Source organism: Mirounga leonina, unplaced genomic scaffold, assembly GCF_011800145.1.
Source record: "Mirounga leonina isolate KUSES-001 unplaced genomic scaffold, KU_Mleo_1.0 Mir_114, whole genome shotgun sequence".
Lineage (NCBI taxonomy): Eukaryota > Metazoa > Chordata > Mammalia > Carnivora > Phocidae > Mirounga > Mirounga leonina.
In genome coordinates this window covers 53497983-53517858 of record NW_023270265.1, presented here as the reverse complement: position 1 = coordinate 53517858, position 19876 = coordinate 53497983, and the positions used below count along the sequence as shown (strand labels likewise).

The 19876-nt window shown below is 49.5% G+C and overlaps 1 protein-coding gene across 1 annotated transcript in view; it reads left to right on the top strand.

Annotated features, from left to right (window-relative positions):
* Positions 1-19876, top strand: part of CFAP46 (cilia and flagella associated protein 46) — a 99540-nt gene that overhangs the window by 35913 nt on the left and 43751 nt on the right. The window contains 6 exon segments of the mRNA XM_034987446.1: positions 7216-7347; positions 7714-7876; positions 13505-13589; positions 15782-15920; positions 16379-16562; positions 19485-19650. Coding sequence (XP_034843337.1) covers positions 7216-7347; positions 7714-7876; positions 13505-13589; positions 15782-15920; positions 16379-16562; positions 19485-19650 — 869 coding nt within the window.

Sequence of the window (19876 nt, the reverse complement as noted above, 5' to 3'; positions counted from 1 at the left end):
ACTGCCTCTCGGATGTGAGCATGGCACCCACTCTGTCAGCTGGAGCACGCCGGAAGCTTCCAGAAGAGTCAGCCATGGCCCCTGTGAGTGCACGTCCCCAAGTTTGGGCGCAGCACAGGGTGACGGGAGCCCCCAGGCCGCGGGGCAGTAGGAGAGGCCCCCCACCCACGGGGGGGCTCCGAGGGCCTGGGCCCAAGGAGTGAGGTCCGTTCCTGGAAAGTCCTGGGAAAACCATCTGAATTGGACTAGGAACCCTCATGTTTGGTTAGTTTACGTAACTTCCTCCAGAGTCAGACATCATGGGGCAGCTCCCGTTCTGAGAGCCTGCGTGAGCACCAGCTGCCCCGAGAACAGAAGACAGAGTCTCGCGCTTCAGCCGCCGACTTTCCGTTAGACCCCTTCCCCCGGGGGGCCGCAGCGTAGAGACCGGGCTGGAGTGGTGTGTGCCCACCAGGGCCCGCCCTCCTCAGACGGGACGCTCTAGTGCAGAGGCCTGGCATGGGGGAGTAGCAGGTCGAGGCAGGAGACCCAGCGTGAAGAGGGCCCACGGGGGCACAGGAAGCTCGCTCCAGGGGCGGCCACGTGGCCGTAAAGCTGGGGGGCTGCAGGCACTGGCCCAACCTAGCGGATAGCAGAGCAGGTGACAAGGTGGCCCCACAGGGAAAGTCAGGGTGGACGCCTAGGACCCTGGGCTGCATGACCCGTCAAGACAGGGCCGCCCCGAGGGAGCCCGGAGCTCAGGGCTGCGCCTCTGAGGCCCAGCGGTCACCAGAAGCTGAGGCATAGGTCTCCCGAGTGCCCAAGCCGTGAACATCTGTTGGGATGAGGTGGAGCTGGATGAGGTTTCCCCACGAGAGCGGAGGAAAGGTGGGCGGGGGGAGGGCGAGGGCTCCTGGAAAGTGGTAGGAGCCGCAATCTACGGGCACGCGGTTGACTAAGCCCCCGAGGACCTGAGCGTTTGGGACATGTGCCTGCCAGCCTTGCCCACGATGCCCGTGCCCACCATCCCCCAGCCGTGGGGACGTCAGAAAGGCTCCCTGGGAAAGCAAAGGTGATGATGGGGCCTGTCGTTTCTCACCACCAGCACTGAGGGGCTTTCCATCACGAGTGACCCTTCCTCTAAAACAGTGTGGACGGTGCTGAGGCCAGACATTATTTTTTCTCAACAATCTGTAATGAGAGTAACTTTGCGACTTCCCACCCAGGCTTGCCGTGCAGCGGGTGGGGACGGAGGGGCGGTCTCTGGCCAAGCAGCTCGAGGGCTGCAAGCAGGCTGCGTGCTGCTGGCCTCAGCTCACGCCAGCACCCATGGGCTGAGACAGGATGTGCAGCAGCCCGGACAGAGCTCCTGGCTGCTGCCGGAAGTCTGGCCCCGGGCAGGGCGTCGGGGGTGCTCCACCCGCCACCAGCTCTCCGCCAACCAGCGTAAGGCTGTGCCCGTCAGCAGATGGGCCGAAGCCATGTACCGAGAGCTCCCCAGCAGCATCTTAGCCACGCTCTTAAATAGGGAAAATTACTCTGATGCACGACTGCACAACGATCAGAGGACATCAAGAAAACCCCTCAACATATCTGGAAAGGTGCAGCATTTAAGAGGTAAAGCACAGTGTTGCTGTGGAAAAGGAATAATGAAGGACCGGAGATCTCTTGAGCAGAAATCTCGCAGGAAGTAGATGAAGAAGGACAGACGTACAGAAAGCGTGACAGAAGCCAGAAGACACGTGGGACATTTAACTTTTGGAACTCCAGAAGGAGCAGAGTGCTCTTGAGAAAGAAGTTTGAGTGGGGGGTGATGAGGAGAGGCCCCAGGCGCACGGCCCACCTCGTGAGCGGCCCTGCCACCAACGAGCAGCAAGGGGAGCAAAGAGACCCTCACGTGCAGACCACGGGGACACGTCGAGTCACCACAGATGGAGGGTCCAACAAGGTCGCAGGAGACAGAAGTGCGACAGGCTTCTGAGAACCCATCACTGGAAGGTAGAGGAAAAATGGAGCTTTCTAGGTGAAAATAATTTTGAGCCTAGAATTCTAATTCACCCAAACTATCAGTCAAGTCCATGGGTGTGGAAAGCCATTTTTAGATGGACAGAGACCTAGAATATATATGTCCCACACACCTGTTTTTAGAAAGTTCCTTGAAGGATATGCTCTAGAAAAACAAGGGAATAAACCAAAAAAAGAGGAAAATGTGGGATGTTGGAAATAATAGATTCAACCCAGAAAAGTTGTCAAGCTGCGCTGCTAGCTGAGAGAGCCACCTGCCTAAACTGGAGCAGGATGGAGGAGGGCCTGGCGAGTTAAGGGCAGGGAAGACAGACGACCCAAGGTGTTGTGGTAAAGGAAAATAATACAATGGAGAGAAAGCCAGTTGGAAACTCCAGAAGACACATTAAGTCATACACAGCTTGACTCCTCAGTGAAGAACATTCACGTTATCACGGTGTTCACTGATACTTTAGTTTTAGGATTAACATTTTGACAAAGGAAACCTCTTTGTGATTACTTAGCGAAAGCTAACTGTTACCAGTTTTGACAATACAAAAGGGAAAGTGCAGACGACACGCTTTAGTAGGGGAGGGGCGTGTCCGGAAGGGAGGAGAATGGGATAACGTCCTTGCCCGAGAAGGTGAGCAGTCAAGTGTCACCGGCTCAGGGTCCTCAAGACCTGGAGCTAGCATAGTATTTTCAGGTACAAAGATGATAAATAGGGGAATTAAAATAATGCTGTAATCAGCCGTACTCGTAGGTTGGAGGGTCTGAGTAAGTTAAGCTTCCGTGGATCATTGTAAGAGCTCCCCCGGGGGCCGTGTGAGGTCGGCACGTTGGGAATCAAGTGAGATGCCAGGGTTTTAGAGGCAAGCGCATGCCTGCTGGAGGACCGGGCTGAGTGTTTAGAAGTCATTCCGTCTGGGGAACAGCGCTGGGAGCCAGGTGGGAGGTAGTTATTCCTGAGCACGTGCAGGCGCCACTTTGATAACAGTTCAGACGTTATCGTGAAAAGAGAAACTGCGAAGACATTGTTACAGAAGGAGGCGGTACTTGAGTTGAGTGCTGCCGCGTGCGTCCTGTAGTCGGGCTAAAAGGTCCTTCGCTGCTGGCCGAAGGCCGGTCAGGAGGACGCGGCAGGTAAAAGTACGTGTGCCCTGGCTTCGCCATTCTTCGTCAGTGATTCTTAAGCTGAGTTTTATTTTAGAATGATAAATCTCATACTAAGATAAAAATATAAATATATACATAGAGTAATAGGGAAATACAGGTTCTATAAAAATTTAATTTCCAATTTCCAGGCTGACTTTTGAAAACATTTGTAGAACGTCGCTGCCCTCTAGTGGTCACCACTGTCACTGCACGCGGTGGAATTGCCCGTCTAGCCTGGCTTTGGCTGGGCTTCTCGCCCTTCATCCAACCACAGCGGGGTGCTAGCTGTGTCTAGGGACGCTACTCCATGCTAGGCAGCTGGAGAGACGCACAGCAGTGGTCCTTGGCTCTGTAAGACATGCCACGCTTTGTAGTGATCTTGCTGGGCACTCAGAGCACTGGACCCTGTGCCCGGGCAAGCAGGGTACATGGTCACACTCAGCCACATGGCATGCACTGCAGATGATTCTTTTTTCTTTTAATTACACATATTACAAATTTTTGTGCTAATTTTTCCGTTTTGCAAGTTATATGAAGAAACTCTAGTGTGGCATTGGTCACAGAGTAATTTTATAATAGCACTTCATATTAAATAGTAAAAATAATTTTTAGTTTTTAGTGAAAAATAATACAGTTACTAATCAATAAGTATTTTCACCTTTGAGTGTTTAATTACCAGATTAATTTTCACATTCACACTATCAATGTAAAGGAATATACATTAATAAGAAATTTCATGTGGATCCCTAAAATAGCCACAAAATAGGTTAAAAGGAAGTAGTCTACGAATATTTGGGACATTTCTACTTTGTTCAACATTTTTATTTAACATAATCGTCAGTGTTGGGTCTTTATACAAATTTGAAAGTTCCTTTTCTACATTTCTGGCCATGATACAGTAATGGATAATATACTCTTGTTCTGCGAAAAAAAAAAAAAAAAAAAAAACCCAAAACTGTAGAGCTCAACAAAATACATGAAATAATCATTTTCAGGCATTGGACAACAGATGGTCCAAAGCAGAAATTTTTGCAAGAAGGGAACATCAAAAGTGGGCTGTCTCCACATTCACCCTTACTTTCTTCCAGGTGGGGTTGGAGGACTGTTCAAACACCAGCGCTGGGGAGTGGAGGCCAGACAGAAAACATACTGGGGTAAAACAGGGATCCATGCCGGGGGCTGCTAAGGCAGCTGACATTTACAGGATATGATGTGAGAGAGGAGGTTACTGTACAGAGCGTGTGTGCTCACAGGCACTGAGGTGTGGTCTCTGAGCTAAAAAGAGATGGTGGAATTGACCAACAAGAGTCAGGGAGGCTTCATGGAACTTGCCAGGCATTCAAAAAGATCACACCTTAGGAATAGGGCTATAAGGGCTACCGTAGACTTGCCCTAAAAAGCCTCATTCCAATCTTGATAAGCTGAGCCACCAGTAAATTAACTGCCTGTCAGAACAAAACACAACCTTCTTTTAAAGGAAGGCAACCATCATCCACACTCCCAACAGTATACTCTCAACAGTAGAGCCCTTACAGTGTCCAGCGTTAAGATAAAAAATTACTAGACACATGGGAAAACAAGAAAGTGTTCTCCCATGCAAGGAGAAAACACAGTCAATAGAATAGAAACAGTTGGACGCCTGCATGGCTCAGTGGGTTAAGCATCTGCTTTTGGCTCAGGTCGTGATCCCAGGGTGCCGGGATCAAGCCCCAAATTGGGGGGGGCTTGTCTGTCTCTCTCTGCCCCTCTCCCCTGTTCCTGCTCACACTTTCTCTCTCTCTCTCTGAAATAAAAATAAGTAAATCTTTAAAAAAATAGAATAGAAACTGTCAACAGACCCATATATGGCACAAATTTTGGAATTAGGCAACAAATTTAAAATTTAAATTAAAACAACCATTCTAAATACAAGAATATATTTTTAGTGGAAAAACTAAAACTAAAACTAGTATACAAGTGGGGGATTTCAACAAAGAAATGAAAACTGTAATAAAGAACTAAGTGGAAATTCTAGAACTGACAAATTCAGTATCTGGAAATATTACTGGAGAGCTTAACGTGTGAACACTGAAAATGTGATAAGTAACTCTGAATGCAGGTCAATAGAATACTGAAACAAAAGCACAGGGAAGACAGAAAAGCAAAATGAACAGAACTTTAGCAACATGTGGGGCATAATCAAGTGGCCTAACACACATGTAATGGGAGTCTCGGGACAGAGGCAAGAGAGGGAGGCAGAAATACACATATTTGAAGATAGACTAGTTTACATTTTTTCAAATTCAGTTAAAAACATCAACCCAGAGATCCAAGACTTTCTTTTTTTTTTTTTTAAAGATTTTATTTATTTATTTGAGAAAGAGAGAATGAGAGCGAGCACATGAGAGGGGGGAGGGCCAGAGGGAGAAGCAGACTCCCTGCCGAGCAGGGAGCCCGATGCGGGACTTGATCCAGAGACTCCAGGATCATGACCGGAGCCGAAGGCAGTCGCTTAACCAATTGAGCCACCCAGGAGCCCGAGATCCAAGACTTTCAATGACTCCAGGCAGGATAAACACAAAGAAAACCACACCTATTTTCACTGTAGTCAGATTGCTGCAGACCAAAGGTAATGAGAAATCATTGGAAAGAAGTCAGAAGGCAAACAGATGCATGACATATAGGAAAGCAAGGTTAAAACTGCAGACTTCTCAGCAGAAACAATGCAGACTGCCTAACACTTTAAGTGTTAAAAAGAAAAACCTGTCTATAATTCCATGTCCAAGAATAGCCTTCAGAAAATGAAGGCAAAATCAAGACGTGTTAAGATAAACTGAAGGTAAGATAATCCATTCCTAGAAGAGATGCCAAAAGAAATTCTTCAGGCTAAAGGAAGATGATAGCAGGTGGAAAGCTGGTCCAAGAAGCCATGGAGAGTACCCAAAGTGGTGAATGTGTAAGTAAATATAAAAGGCTTTCACCCTCAGTTCTTCAGTTCTTTAAAAGACATTTGCCTGTTTAAAACCAAAGTACATTGAACTGTGGGATTATTAATAAATGTAGAAGTAAAATGCATGACAATGATAACACAAATGATAGGAATGAGGTACATAGAAGTATACTGTTAAGAGTTCTGACATCACCTGTGAAATGGTAGAACACTGATCCAAGCTAGACTGTGCTAGTTAGGATGTATGTTGTAATCTCTAGAGCAAATCCTCAAACATGATAAAAAAAAAAAAAAAAGTGTAACTAAAAATCCAATAGAGAAGACAAAATGGAATACTAAAAAATATTCAATTAACCCAAAAGAGGGGAGGAAAGAAACGACATAGGGGCTGAAAGGAAAGCAAACAATAATGGAAGATTCAACCCCAACCACATCCCTGAATCTACTAAATGTAAATGGACCAGCACTCTAGTTAAATATGCAGGGGTTATCCCACTGGATACAATAAGTAAGACCCAACTAGAAGCTATTATCAAGAGACACTTCAAAAATAAAGACTCAGGTGGCCCATGGAGGGAGTCTGCCCAGGAACCAGCATATTTCTCCCAGAATAAGTCCAGTGCCCCCTGAGTGAGTTTCAGGGGTTTGCTCCCCTCCAGCCCTGGACAGGGGGTGACATCTTAGTGTACGTGGTGTTGTATGTGCACAAGCCACGGTGTGGCTAGGATAGTAAACACTGAGGGAGAATGGATCACACGGCATTCTTGACGTTGCTTTGAGTCAGAAACTCATAGGACTGGGCTCTTGGCACACGGTGGAGGCCCTCTGAGACCACACTCACTGGGGCACAGGGAATGGAGCTCCATTGTTCCTGGGGGTGCTCGGCCATCCTATGGGGGAGCAGGGCAGAGGGGCTTGTGATGCTCACCCATTGCACAACAGAAACACTCTACAAATGAGTCACTTAAAACACCAGGCCCTGACTCCGCGTCACGGTCCTGTGGGTTGACTGCGTTAAGCCAGTCAGTTGTGATTTGGGGCCTTTCATGAGGTTACTGTGGATGCCCCCAGGGCTCGTTTACCTTTCTGCATAGCACCTGTCTCCCCTGAAGAGCCGTCCTGCATGTGAGGCACTTATCTGTCTCCAGGGTCGAGACTGAACTCGTGGCGGAGATGCTGAGCACCACAGCCTGCATCCAGGGCAGGAGCATCATGGAGAACCTGAAGGGGAGAAAGCAGCTGCGCCTGGTGGCTGCCAAGGCCTTCGTAGAGAGTGCCAAGTATGCTGTCTTGTGCTGAGTGGCCAGTGGGTTTGGGGTGCATACTGCGCATGGGATAAATGGCGACTGCAGGACCATGAAATGAAGGACACGATGCTCAGTGGGGACTGTCACTAAGGCTGGCTCTCCCTTGGTGGCCCCATGGCCAGAGCTATCTCACCCTTTGTGGTGACCCCCCACCCCACCCCACCCCCTTGGGCATGAGCGGGGCACCACGTGGCCATCAAAGGGAGGGAGCACACATGTCATGGGGTGTTCTGTGGCACCCAGCCCCACCGCCTCCCCTGTAAATCCAGAAGCCTCACACGTTGCTGCTGTGTTGTCCATCCATGTCTGCACCTCTCCAGGTCAGGAATTCCCTTTCAGGTTTGGGGGCATCGCGAGGAACAGCGCCCTGGTGATGCTGGCTGTGAGGCACTATTGGAACACCTGGCTTCCGTTCCTGTCTTCTGCAGCCAACAGGAAGAAAGCCAAGAACGTCACACAGAGGATCATCAGCATCATCAACAAGACGGAAGCGAAAAAGCAGGTGTGCTGTGTGGGGCCACGGTGGGGCAGGCTTCTTCCAGAAAGGGTGGGCAAGATCCCGAGGAAAGACAGACCCCATGGAGCAGTTGAAACCAGGAACATGAAGGCCAGCAGAGTGGGGGGCTTGGAGGACAATGACATCTCCAAAATCCCAGCTGGGCAAAATCCCACCTCTCCTTCCCTCCTCTCCTAGAGAACGCTGACCCATACCCAGAAAGCTCCAGCAGGAGAGAGGAAGGATGGAGGAGGTGGGAACAGAACAGTAGACTCAGACAGATGAGGAAAACCACAGAAGAGCCAAAGTCCTGGCCTGACTCCACCCCACGCCCACCCCACACCAGCACGTGTGGTCTTGGTAAAGGGACTGTCTCTGGCTAGCTCCCTCTGTCCACCTGGCCCCGAGGCCGGCAGAGCTGGGCCCAGACTTAGCTTGAGAGGGTGTGTGGAGGTCAGTGAGGGCTGCCCCATCTGCCTGCTGACCACGTGCATCCTGCGCACATCCTAGAGATTTCCAGCCCCAGGACTCGGCTGCCCACAGAGCTTGCAGCACCTTTCCTATCTGCCAGGGAAGGCCACACTCATACCTATAAACCTGCGGTTTTCAGCAGGGCCCTTCTGAAAGGAAAGCCCGCAGGTCAAAGGCTTTGGCAGACAGAGGTCTGTGGTCAGACCATCTGGAACAGAGCCCATGGACGGAGCTTCTTGAGCCCTCAGTCCAGCCCATATGTCCAGCAAAACCTCAGAGGCCAGCAGCCAGACAAGCTATGGGAGGTTTGGCGGGGATAGGACGAGATGGGGGAGCCACCCTCTATGCTGATTCCAGAGCTGGGCCTTCCCAAGGCTGTCCCTGGCCCAGGAGACTGCTGTTCAAGAGACAGCAAGAAGAAAATTGAAAATCATAGCCTCATACAAGAAATTGATCGATGCTTCTGATTTTCTTACTAAGATATTAATGACCTCTGATAGTCTAAGCCAGGGGTGGGCAAACCACCACCCACAAGCCAAATCTAGCCTGTCTCCTGTTTTTGTCAATAAAGTTTTATTGGGACAGAGCCATGCCTGTTCGTTTACATCTTGTCTGTGGCTTGGCTACAACAGCAGAATGGAGTAATTGTGACAGAGACCATGTGACCCACAAAGCCACAGGTACTTACTATCTGGCACTACAGAAAAAGTTTGCCAAGCCCAGGTCTAGACATTTATAAAACTTAACCTAAAGTTCAGTTTTTGCCAATTTGCTTTTTAAAACTGTGGTAAAATATACATAATTTAATATTTACCATTTTAACCATTTGAAAGTATACAATTCAGTGACCTTAATTATATTTACAATGTTGTATGACCATCACCAGTATCTCTACCTGAAACTTTTTCATCATCCCCAACAACATCCCCATCATCTCCTGTCCCCATTAGACAACAGCTCTGCTTTCTGTCTCTATGAATGGGACGGCTCTAGGTTCCTCATATAAGTGGAATCATACAGGATTCGTCCTTCTATGTCTGGCTTATTTCACTCAGCATAGTGTCCTCAAGGTTCATCCATGTTGTAGTAGGTGTCAATATTTCCTTCCTTTTTATGACTGAATAATATTCCACTGTATGGATGGACCACTTTTTGTTTATCCATTCATCTACTGATGGACATGATTGTTTCAACCTTTTCACTGTTGTGAATCGTGCTCCTATGAACATGGGTGTACAAGTATCTCTATGTCCCTGATGTCGGTTCTTTTGGGCATATACCTAGGAGTGGAATTGCTGTTTATATGGTAGTTCTGTGTTTAATCTTTGGAAGAAATGCAAAACTGTTTTCCACAGCACCTGCACCATTGTACATTCCCACAGCACATCCTTGTCAACTCTTGTTATTTCCCGTTAAAAAAATTATACCCATCCCAGTAGGTATAAAGTGGTACCTCATTGTGGTGGGTTTTTTTTTTTTTTTTAAGATTTTATTTATTTATTTGAGAGGGAGAGAGAGAGCAAGCACACCAGTGGGGAGAGGGTCAGAGGGGGAGGGAGAAGGAGAAGCAGACTCTCCGCTGAGCAGGGAGCCCACCACGGGGCTCAATCCCAGGACCCTGGGATCATGACCTGAGCCGAAGGCAGACGCTTAACTGACTGAGCCACCCAGGTACCCCTATACCTCATTGTGGTTTTGATTTGCATTTCTCTGATGACTAATGATACTGAGCATCTTTTCATGTGCTTATTAGCTATCTGCATATTTTCTTTGGGAAACATCTGTTCAAGTTCCTTGTCCATTTTTGAACTGGTTTGTTTTTTGTTGTTGAGTTGTAAGAGTTCTCTGTATATTCTGCATATTAATCATTATCAGACATAAGATTTGCAGATTTTTTTCCTGCGTTTGTTTGACTCCCTTTTCACTCCCTTGGTATCCTTTGATGCACAAAAGTTCTTAATTTTGATGAAATTCAATCATTTTTTTCTTTTCGCCTAAGTTTTGGTGTCACATCCATGGAGTCATTGCCAAATCCAATGTCATGAAGGATTTTTCCAATGTTTTCTTCTAAGGGTTTTATAGCTTTAGCTCTTTGTTTAGCCCCCTTTGAGTTAATATTGGTATATACTGTAAAGCAGGGGGACAATTTTATTTCATTGCATGTGAAAATCCAGTTTCCCCAGCACCAGTTGTTGAAAAGACTGTTCTTTTCCCATTGAATGATCTTGGCATCCTTGTCAAAAATCATTCCACCATATATGTGAGAGTTCTTTTCTGGGCTGTCTCTTCTATTCCATTGGTCTGTATGTCTGTCTTGATGCCAGGACCACACTGATTTGATTACTGTAGCTTTGTGGCAAATTTTGAAGTCAGGAACTGTGAGCCTTCCAACTTTATTAATCCTTTCTGAGATTGTTTTGACTACTTGGGGGCTCCTTACAATTCCACATGAATTTGAGGATTGGCTTTTCCTTTTCTTCCAAAAAGGTGTTGGAATTTTGAGAGGCGTTGTGTTAAATCTGTAGATCACTTTGGGTGGTGTGTACAGTTTAACATTTTTAAGACTTTCTATCCATGAACATGGATGTTTTTCCATTCATATAGGTCTTCCTTAATTTCTTCCAAGAATGTTTTCATAGTTTTCAGCAGATACGTCTTTCACCTCTTTGGATGTATTTAATTCTTTTAGGTGCTAGTATAAATGAAATTGCTAAAAAAAAAAAAAAAAGTAGGAGGGGAAGAATGAAGGAGGGGAAATCGGATGGGGAGACGAACCATGAGAGACGATGGACTCTGAGAAACATACTGAGGGTTCTAGAGGGGAGGCGGGTGGGGGGATGGGTTAGCCTGGTGGTGAGTATTAAAGAGGGCACATACTGCATGGAGCACTGGGTGTTATGCACAAACAATGAATCATGGAACACTACCTCAAAAACTAATGATGTAATGTATGGTGATTAACATAACAATAAAATTTTTTTAAAAAGAAAGAAATTGCTTTCTGTCTTAGCTTTGGCTGCCATAACAAAATGCTGCGTGACTGGGTGACTTAACCAACAGAAATTTGTTTCATGTTCTTCTGGAGTCTGGAGGTCCAAGACCAGGGAACTAGCATGGTCAGGTTCTGATGAAGGCCCTCTTGGGTCTTGCATCCATCTGCGTTCTTGCTCTGTCCTCCTCTGGGGGCAGTATGGGGACAGAACAAGATCTCTGCTGTCTCGTCTTGTGAGGACCCTCCCCCTCATGGCCTCATCTATCCTAATTACCCCCTAAATAGCAGCACGCTGGGGACAGGGCTCCTACCTGTGAATTTGGTGGTGGAGAGGGGACACAAGTAAGCCCACAGCACTTTCCTGGTTTCCTTTCCGGATTGTTCGTTGCTGATACATAGAAAAACAACTGACTGTTGCATCATGTCCTGCAGCTTTGCTAAATTGATTTATTAGCTCTAATGATTTTCTTGGGGATTCTTCGGGATTTTCTATATATAGGATCATGTCATCTGTGAATAGAGTTTTACCTCTTCTTTCCAATTAGGATACCTTTTATTCTTTTTCTTGTCTATAAATCTGGCTGGAATTTCCAGGAGAATATTGAACAGCAGCAGTGAAAGCAGGCATCCTCATCTTGTTCCTGATCTTAGGAGGGAGCTTCAGTTGCTTATCACTGAGCACAATGTCAGCTGTGGGTTTTTGATAAATACACTTTATGTGTTGAGAAATGTTCCCATTATTCCTAGTTTTCTGAGATTTTATGATGAAAACTTTTGGATTTTGTCAAATACCTTTCTCCGTCAGTTGAGATGATCATGTAGTTTTTCTCCTTCCTTTTATTAATGTGATGGAACCACCCTTGTATTTCTGGGTTGAACCCCACGTGGTCATGGTGAATAATATTTTTACTATACTGTTGGATTTGATTTGCTAAATTTTATTGAGGATTTTTGCCTCATCTCTATTCATAATGGATATTGGTCTGTGATTTTTCTTGTGATGTGTTTGTCTGGATTTGCTATCAAGGTAATGCTGGTGTCAGAATCAGCGTGGAAGTATTTCTTTCCCTTTGGTGTTTTGAAGAGTTGAAGAGGATTAGTGTCAATTGTTTAGACGTCTGGTAGAATCCACCCGTGAGCCATTGGGTCCAGGACTTTTCTTTATTGGACAGTTTCTGATTATTGATTCAGTCTCTACTCAACGTTTGTTAAGATTTTCCATTTCTTGTTGAGTCAGCTTAGGCAATGTGCATGTTTCAAGATTTTGGCCCATTTCTCCTGGTCGTCTAATATTCGGTGCACACTAGCCCACAGAGTTTCCTAGAATCCTTTTTATCTCGCCAGGGTTGGTGGTAATGTTCCCACTTTCACTTCTGATTTTAGTGTCTTCTTTCTTTTCCTCTTTGTTAGTCTTGCTAAAGTTTTGTCAATTTTCTTGATCTTTTCACTGATTTTCTCTGTTATTTTTCCAATCTCTATTTTGTTTATCTGTGCTCTAATCTTTACCTGCCTTCTGCTGGCTTTGGGTTTAGTTTGTTCTTTTTCTAGTTCCTTAAGGTATAAAGTTAGGTTGTTGATTTGAGATCTTTCTTCCTTTTCCATGTAGGCATTTGCAGCTATAAATTTCCCTCTGAGCACTGTGTTTGCTGTATCTTACAAGTTATTTATTTATTTATTTATTTATTTATTTATTTATTTATTTATAGCATGCACAAGCAGGGGGAGGGGCAGAGAGAGAGAATACCAAGAAGACTCCCTGCTGAGCATGGAGCCTGACGTGGGGCTCGATCCCAGGACCCCGAGATCATGACCTGAGCTGAAATCCAACAGTCAGACTCTTAACTGACTGAGCCACCCAGGCATGCCTCTTATAAGTTTTTTCTAATGTGCTTTTGGTCCCATTGATTTCAAGCTCTAAAATGGATTTGGATGCTTTATGTCATTAAAAAAGCTGCAGGCTACGTTGGAGGTGGTCTGTGTGTGTGTGTTCTCGTTTGCACTGGGGAGCTTTCTCTTACGGGTGAAATGTGACTTCACGTTTTATGACTTAGTATTTCAGAAATTTAGTTGCAATTTCTGTAATGAGATGCAGGGCCAAATAAACATCCAAATGGTCAAAGAATAAATCGCAACTTTCAAACGTATGTATTGTTTCTCTGTTTTTACTTCAGGGAAAAGGGAAAGTGCTGATTCTGCACCAGTGGCCTACGGCGGACTTCCACAGTGGAGGGATGACAGAAGGTCATTTTCTCCCAGGTTTGTAGACACAAGACAGACATGGCCACAGGCACGAGGAAAGGGAAGTGTTCAGTGCTGGCCTTGTATGAAGCCGCTTAATCAGGCCTTGTATGAAGCCGCTTAATCAGGACGGTGACCACAGAGAGTGAATGCTCAGTGCTTGGGGTGTGATGAGCAACAACTTCATGGAATCCCCATTGTGTGCACAAGGACACCAAAGCCTAGAGGCCCACCGTCCAGGGCCCCCCTGGGTCAGGGCAGGTACTCTCAGCCTAGGGGCTGCCATGAAACCCAGCCTCTGGGTTACTCTGGCAGATAGATCATATTCTTCCTCTTCCTTAAAGAAATGTGGAGATGTAGACTTGCAAAACAAAAACAAAACACAAACTGAACTTAGAACAGTAAAACACTATTTAAGAATTCATGTTTAATTCTGCTAAAAAAATAATCATCACTTACCATAAGGGACACATTGTCTGTTGGGGAGTGTAAATGCTGGGGATTAGGACAACAGTCTCCCCTCCCTGAGAACTTCAGGTCTATTTGGAGAGAGAAACTTGATTTAAAATAATGAACAAAAAAATATGACCCTGTGTAATTAAATATTAAGTTGAGTACTAAACCCCAGCAGTTCCCATAGATGGCAGAAACTGGCGCCCGGTGCAGAGCTAGTCTGCCTGCTAGAATACAGCACCACTGGGAGACCGTGCAGGTTGAGTGCACGCTGAACTCCACGCCCTGAAATAAGCACCAAATGTCAAATAGGGTAAGCAGTTGAGTAGTAGTAAAAATTCAAAATGTGTTGGGGAAAAATCAGAAAGTAGAATTGAGCATGGCAAGTGTTTTGTGGGAAGATTACTTCTTAAACTTTAAAGTGAGCAGAGACTCACATCTTCAAATGTACAAAAATTTAAATGAGAATAATGAGAAATACAGAAAATCAAAAAGTAAACACTGGGAAGATATTTTCACCAAATTTGGGAGCTAAATGAATAACTTCTGTGAGATGCAGTTGTATTAGTCAGGATGGGCTATGCCGTGCTGTGGTAAAAAAGTAGCCCGAGAGTTGAGAGGCTTGGCCCCACACGGCACTGGTCTCCCTGGTGGGGACTTGCAGGCCTCCCTGCATCCCGAGGCCCCCCCTGGCAGGACCTGCAGGGGGAAGGGGTGGAAGAGGAGGAGGGTCCCAGTGCCCACAGGCGACGGCTGGCAGGGTCTCTGCCACAGGCCTCCATGGGTGGACTGGAAAAGCGGCCAGTGGTCCAAAGACATGAGCATGACTGTGGATCGGGGAGGATGCTGCTCCTTGGCATGGATCAGGGAGAGGCAGAGGAAAGGCAGGACCCCTGACCTAGTCAGCACTGAAATGACAGACATCAGCAGCCCTTGCTACCCCAGTCTCAGAGGTTGACCAGCTTGTCCAGTCATGTGCCTGAATCTACCTGCTCCTGGGCGTGGACAGCGGGGACCCCTGTATACTGAGACCCCACGCACCGGCCGTGGAGAGGCCACAGGGGGCCCACAGGTCCCACGCAATGTGGCGTGTGGGTGGCAGGATCCCCGGGCATGCTCTTCATCTGCTCCAACAATTCAAAACAGGGAAAGAAAGCTACATGGTCAGTGATGTAAAATAGAGCCCCCTGAGTGTCCTGTGCCCACGGCGGGGCCTCTGCTCACGTGGGACAACGGGGCACTGAAGCTGGGCAGTGCTGTGGCGTGTTCGGTGGCAAGTCAACAAGACGGCCTGGTCTCTCCCTCCGCAGGGTGCTCCCACTCCTAACGGTGCTGCCTAAGGCTGCCAGGAACGGATTCCTCTTCCCTCGGGCTCGCAGTGTCTGTTTCTAGAGTTACAGAGACTAACAGAAAGGGCTTGGAGGTCGCAGAGTTTGAGCAAGCTCAAGGGGGGGCCGGGAGGTGCTCTGGAAGCACGTGGTGGAGAAGGCTCAGTGGGGCAGCTGCAGGGACAGTGAGCCCCTGATGAGCCTCTTCTGGGTGACCGGGCCTAAAGGACCGACGTCACGCGGCCCTGCTCCCCACAGACGGGCGGCGTGTTGGCCGGAGGGTGGTTGTCGGGCCCACATGGTTGCCGACGCGCAGGACAGACGCAGCGCACTTGCCCTTCGGTGCGTCCACCGCCTCGGGGGTGGTGCTGAGAGAGCTCCACGGGCACCCCAGCCTTGCTGTCCACACAGGCCCCTCTCCCACTGCAGGGGCCGAGGACGACCTGACGCTCCGCGCCGCGCTCTATGGCCTGCTCTTCCACTGCCACGCCGACCATGGCGACTGGGAGGGCGGCCTCAAGGTGCTGGACGAGGCTGTGCAGATGCTGCCGCGGACCGCGCACCGCCTGTGAGTGCTCCTCCCCTCCGGGAGCCCCGCCCCCAGGGAGCCCCGCCCCCAGGGAGCCCCGCCCCCAGGGTCCCCCGCCCCCCAGGGACCCCCGCCTGTGAGTGCTCCTCCCCTCCGGGAGCCCCGGGGGGCCCGCCCCGCAGGGACCCCCCGCCCTCCCGCCCCAGGACACCCAGGACCCCGCGCCTGTCTGCACCGCTCCCGGAGAGCCGCCCTCCCCTGCTCGCCCCACCGGTGCCCACCGCCACGTTCCCATTCCCACGGATGACTTTATTTCCCCACTGGGAATTCAACACAAGAAGGGTGGGGATTTAAAACACAACCCACGCAAATGCCAAGGAACTGAGGTTCCATTCTGTTTTGTCTTTGTAAGTAGGAAAAGGAACACAGATTCCTTAGTTTTAGGAGCATTATCTGTATTTGTTTATCATTCAAGCATCTCTTTTGGTTCTTTCTAGCTTGATTTTTAAACATATGGTCATTGTGAAGGCCAAACTTGGCCAGAATTTTACAATGGAAATACAGAAATTCAAAGACGAAAGCGAGGATTATTTGGCACACATGTGGCACCGTCTGGCCTTGAACTCGAAGAGTGTCTCCGGAGAGCTGGTCTGCTACCACAACGCCATCCAAGCCTTGCAGGTCCGACTGAGGAGCTTTGGGTGGTGGTGACTCAGCCTCTCGGGTATGGATGTGGCCCCGTGGAGGGAGGCTGAGCCCCTGGGCAGCTGCGTGGGAGGCACCCCAAGGAAGACCTTGCCCAGCAGAGGAGCCACGGGAGGGGACGTGCCTTTCTGATGAGTCAGGGGCAGTAGACAGACGCCTGTCTTCCGTCGCCCCTTCCCAGCGTGGAGGGACAAGGTCCCTGTGTGGGTGGGGCGCCGTATTGCTGCAGGGGAGATACTGTGGGGGGAGTGGGTGAAGCCCACCCAAGGGGGGACGCCCAAGGCTGGACTGGGCTACGGACGGAGCAGGGCTCTGCAGCCTTCTGAGACTCCCCACCCCAACCAGAACCAAGACGGACTGCGAGTGACTTGGGGGCAGGTTCGGGGGAGGGGAGGTGCCTGGCGTGGCGGCAGAGCAGGTGGGACTTGCGGAAGGACAAGGAAGCCCTGTCAGATGCACCGGCACCAAATATCTGTTACACAGAACGTCTCTCATGGAGCAAATCCTGCCGTGAGGTTCCTCGACTGAGCCAGGGTCCCAGGGGTGGCGTGTCTCTCGGGAAGGCGTTAACTGGGGATGGGTCAAGACGCTGCTCTGTGTGGTCAACGCTGAGTGGTCAGTGAAGACCAAGGTCCCTGCCAGGTTCACTGGGACCAGGCAGGGTGGACCCCACCGCTCCAGAGAAAGGCACCAGGCTCCTTGCAAAGGCTCTCTGTCCCCCCGACCCCAAGTCCCTTCCTCCCTTGCTTTCTGTTTCTCAGGGGTACAAAACGTTTTTAGTAAATACACAGGGTCACACAGCCATCACTAAGGTCAACGTTAGAATATTCCATCACAACCCAGAAACCCGGTCCATCTGCCCTCACTGTTCTCCCCACCGCCAGCCCCAGGGAGCCGCCAGTCCACTTTCTGTCCATAAGGGTTTGTCTGGGTGGACATTTCACGAAAGTGCAGTCGCACAAGGTGTGTCCGTTGTGACTGGCTTCTTCCACTTGGCATAATGTGTCCAGGCCTTGTGTGATAGGCTGTGTCCGAGCTTCCTTCACGCTCAGGGCTGAGAGTCTTCCATCGGACGGGTGTTTGTGTTCTTTCCATGTTTAATTATTGCGAATAGCTCTGTGTGGACACGTGGTCACATTTCTTTTGGGCACAGCCCGAACAGTGTAACTGTGGGGCCGCGCCGATCTCCACCCAACCTTCCAGGAGCACTTTCCCACCAGCTGTGGCGGAGAGCGCTCCAGTCTCTCCATGCCTGGGCAACACTGTCACCTGGCCGCCTGGTTGTATCGTCCTGGCGGATGACGGCGCTGTCTCATCATGTTTCCCGGGTGACTAATGCATGTATTTTCATGCATGTATTGGCCACGTGTCTATCTTTTTTGGAAAAATGTCTATTCAGATGCTTTGCCCAATTTTTAATTTGGTTGTTTGTCTTCTTATTGTTGAACTGTAGGACTTCCTTGTGCATCCTGGGCACGACCCCTTATCAGATACAAGACTTGTAAATTTTTTCTCTCTGTGTTGTTTTTTCAGCCACTTTTTCACTTTCTTGATGATATTATTTGTAGCACAAAAGTTTATAGTTTTGATGAAGCCCAATTTATTTCTTCTTTTGTTGCTTATGCTTATGGGACGGTATCCAAGAAGCTGTCCTGTAGTCCAAGGTCATGAAGATCTACTCCTGTGTTTGTTGTAGGAGCTTCATTGCTGCAGGTCCTACATTGAATCTTTGATCCACTTGGAGTCACACTGTGGCTGGTGTGAGCATGTGGATGCCCTGTTTTCCCAGCCCCATTTGTTGGGAAGATGATGGTTGTGTCATAAACACTCCAACCCAGCTCTCACCCTCTCCAGGTCTCCTGCAGAACTCTAGCCAAAGCCACTGAGACAGCCATGGGGGTCCTGAGGCCCCACCTGCCCTGTCCCCCCCCCGACAGGCTTCCTTCACTGGGCTCCCACGTCCACCTGCCTCTCGCTCACTCCTCCCTCCCCCACCACTTACTGAGGCGGAGGGCAGGGGCTCAGGGCTCCATCCACAATCCTCCCACCTTGACGATCTCAGCCAGGCTCCTGGGCTAAACACGACCTCTACCCTGAGTCTCCTCACAACGTAGTGTGTAGCCTGGACCCCCTTCCACCTTCACCTCACATGTCCCACTGCCCCCTCCCCCTTCCATCTTACCATGTGTCAACCCAGCACCCAAAGTCAAACTCCTGCTCCTCGGCACCACCCTCCCCCTTCCTGCCTTCCCCGCCCCACAGATGGCAGCTTCCCCTCCACTTGCCTGAGGGTCAGGTGTGGAGTATGGTGTTTGGGGCGGGGGCGTGGGGCCGGGGGGGGGGGGGGGTGGAAGGTAGAGGTGCCATCGGCTGGGCTGGCTCTGCTCTGTGAGGGCCGGGGAGCAGCTCCACTCCCTGGTGCAGTGATTTGTGACCCAGTTTGTGCATGGGCCAGGCCTTGGGCTGGACTCTGGGGCTGCCTGCTGGACAGAGCAGCATCTTCCCTGACCCCGGGAGCTCTGGTTAACCACAGAACCATCCAGAGAGTGCCTCACATACACATTTGAATGAGTGCCTTAGGAAACAAAGCTGGGTACAGACTGAAGACAGCCTGACTCAGGAGGCCTGGGGGCCAGAAGGGGCAGGCCCGGCAGGCAGGCCCACAAAGGGAGTGGAGGGCCCGGAGAGATCTGCGAGGCTTTGGTCTTGGGACAAAACTATCAGCAACGGAAAGGTTCTAACGAGTGTGGACAGCAGATGTCCCGCTAGAGGGTCCCGCCGCGGTGGAGGCGGGGTCTGTGCACACACTTGCTTCCAGAAGACACCCTCCGTTTCAGTGTTTGGGATGCTGAGTGGTAAGCACAGGTCTCTTCTGTCCTTTTTTGTTTCATCCCAAAGAAGCCAGAGAGCGAGTGGCAAAAAGTTGAGTACATCATGGAATTCAGCGAGTGGCTGTATTACAAACAGTTTCCTATGGAAGACGTGACATTCCACCTGAAGTGGGCGATTGACATCCTGCTGCTGATGACACCCGCCAGTGACACACCTGAGCTGGCAGGTGAGGGTGGGGTCTGCTCTGGTTCAGACCCGGGCCTGGGGTGGACGTGTCCTCTCAGGCCCCCGAGGGGACTTGCAGCCGGGGGAGGAGCCCTGGGACGCTGGAGGAGCCCCGGGACGCGGGGGGAGGAGCCCCGGGACGCGGGGGAGGAGCCCCGGGACGCGGGGGAGGAGCCCTCGGATGCTGGGGGAGGAGCCCCGGGACGCCGGGGGAGGAGCCCTGGGACGCCGGG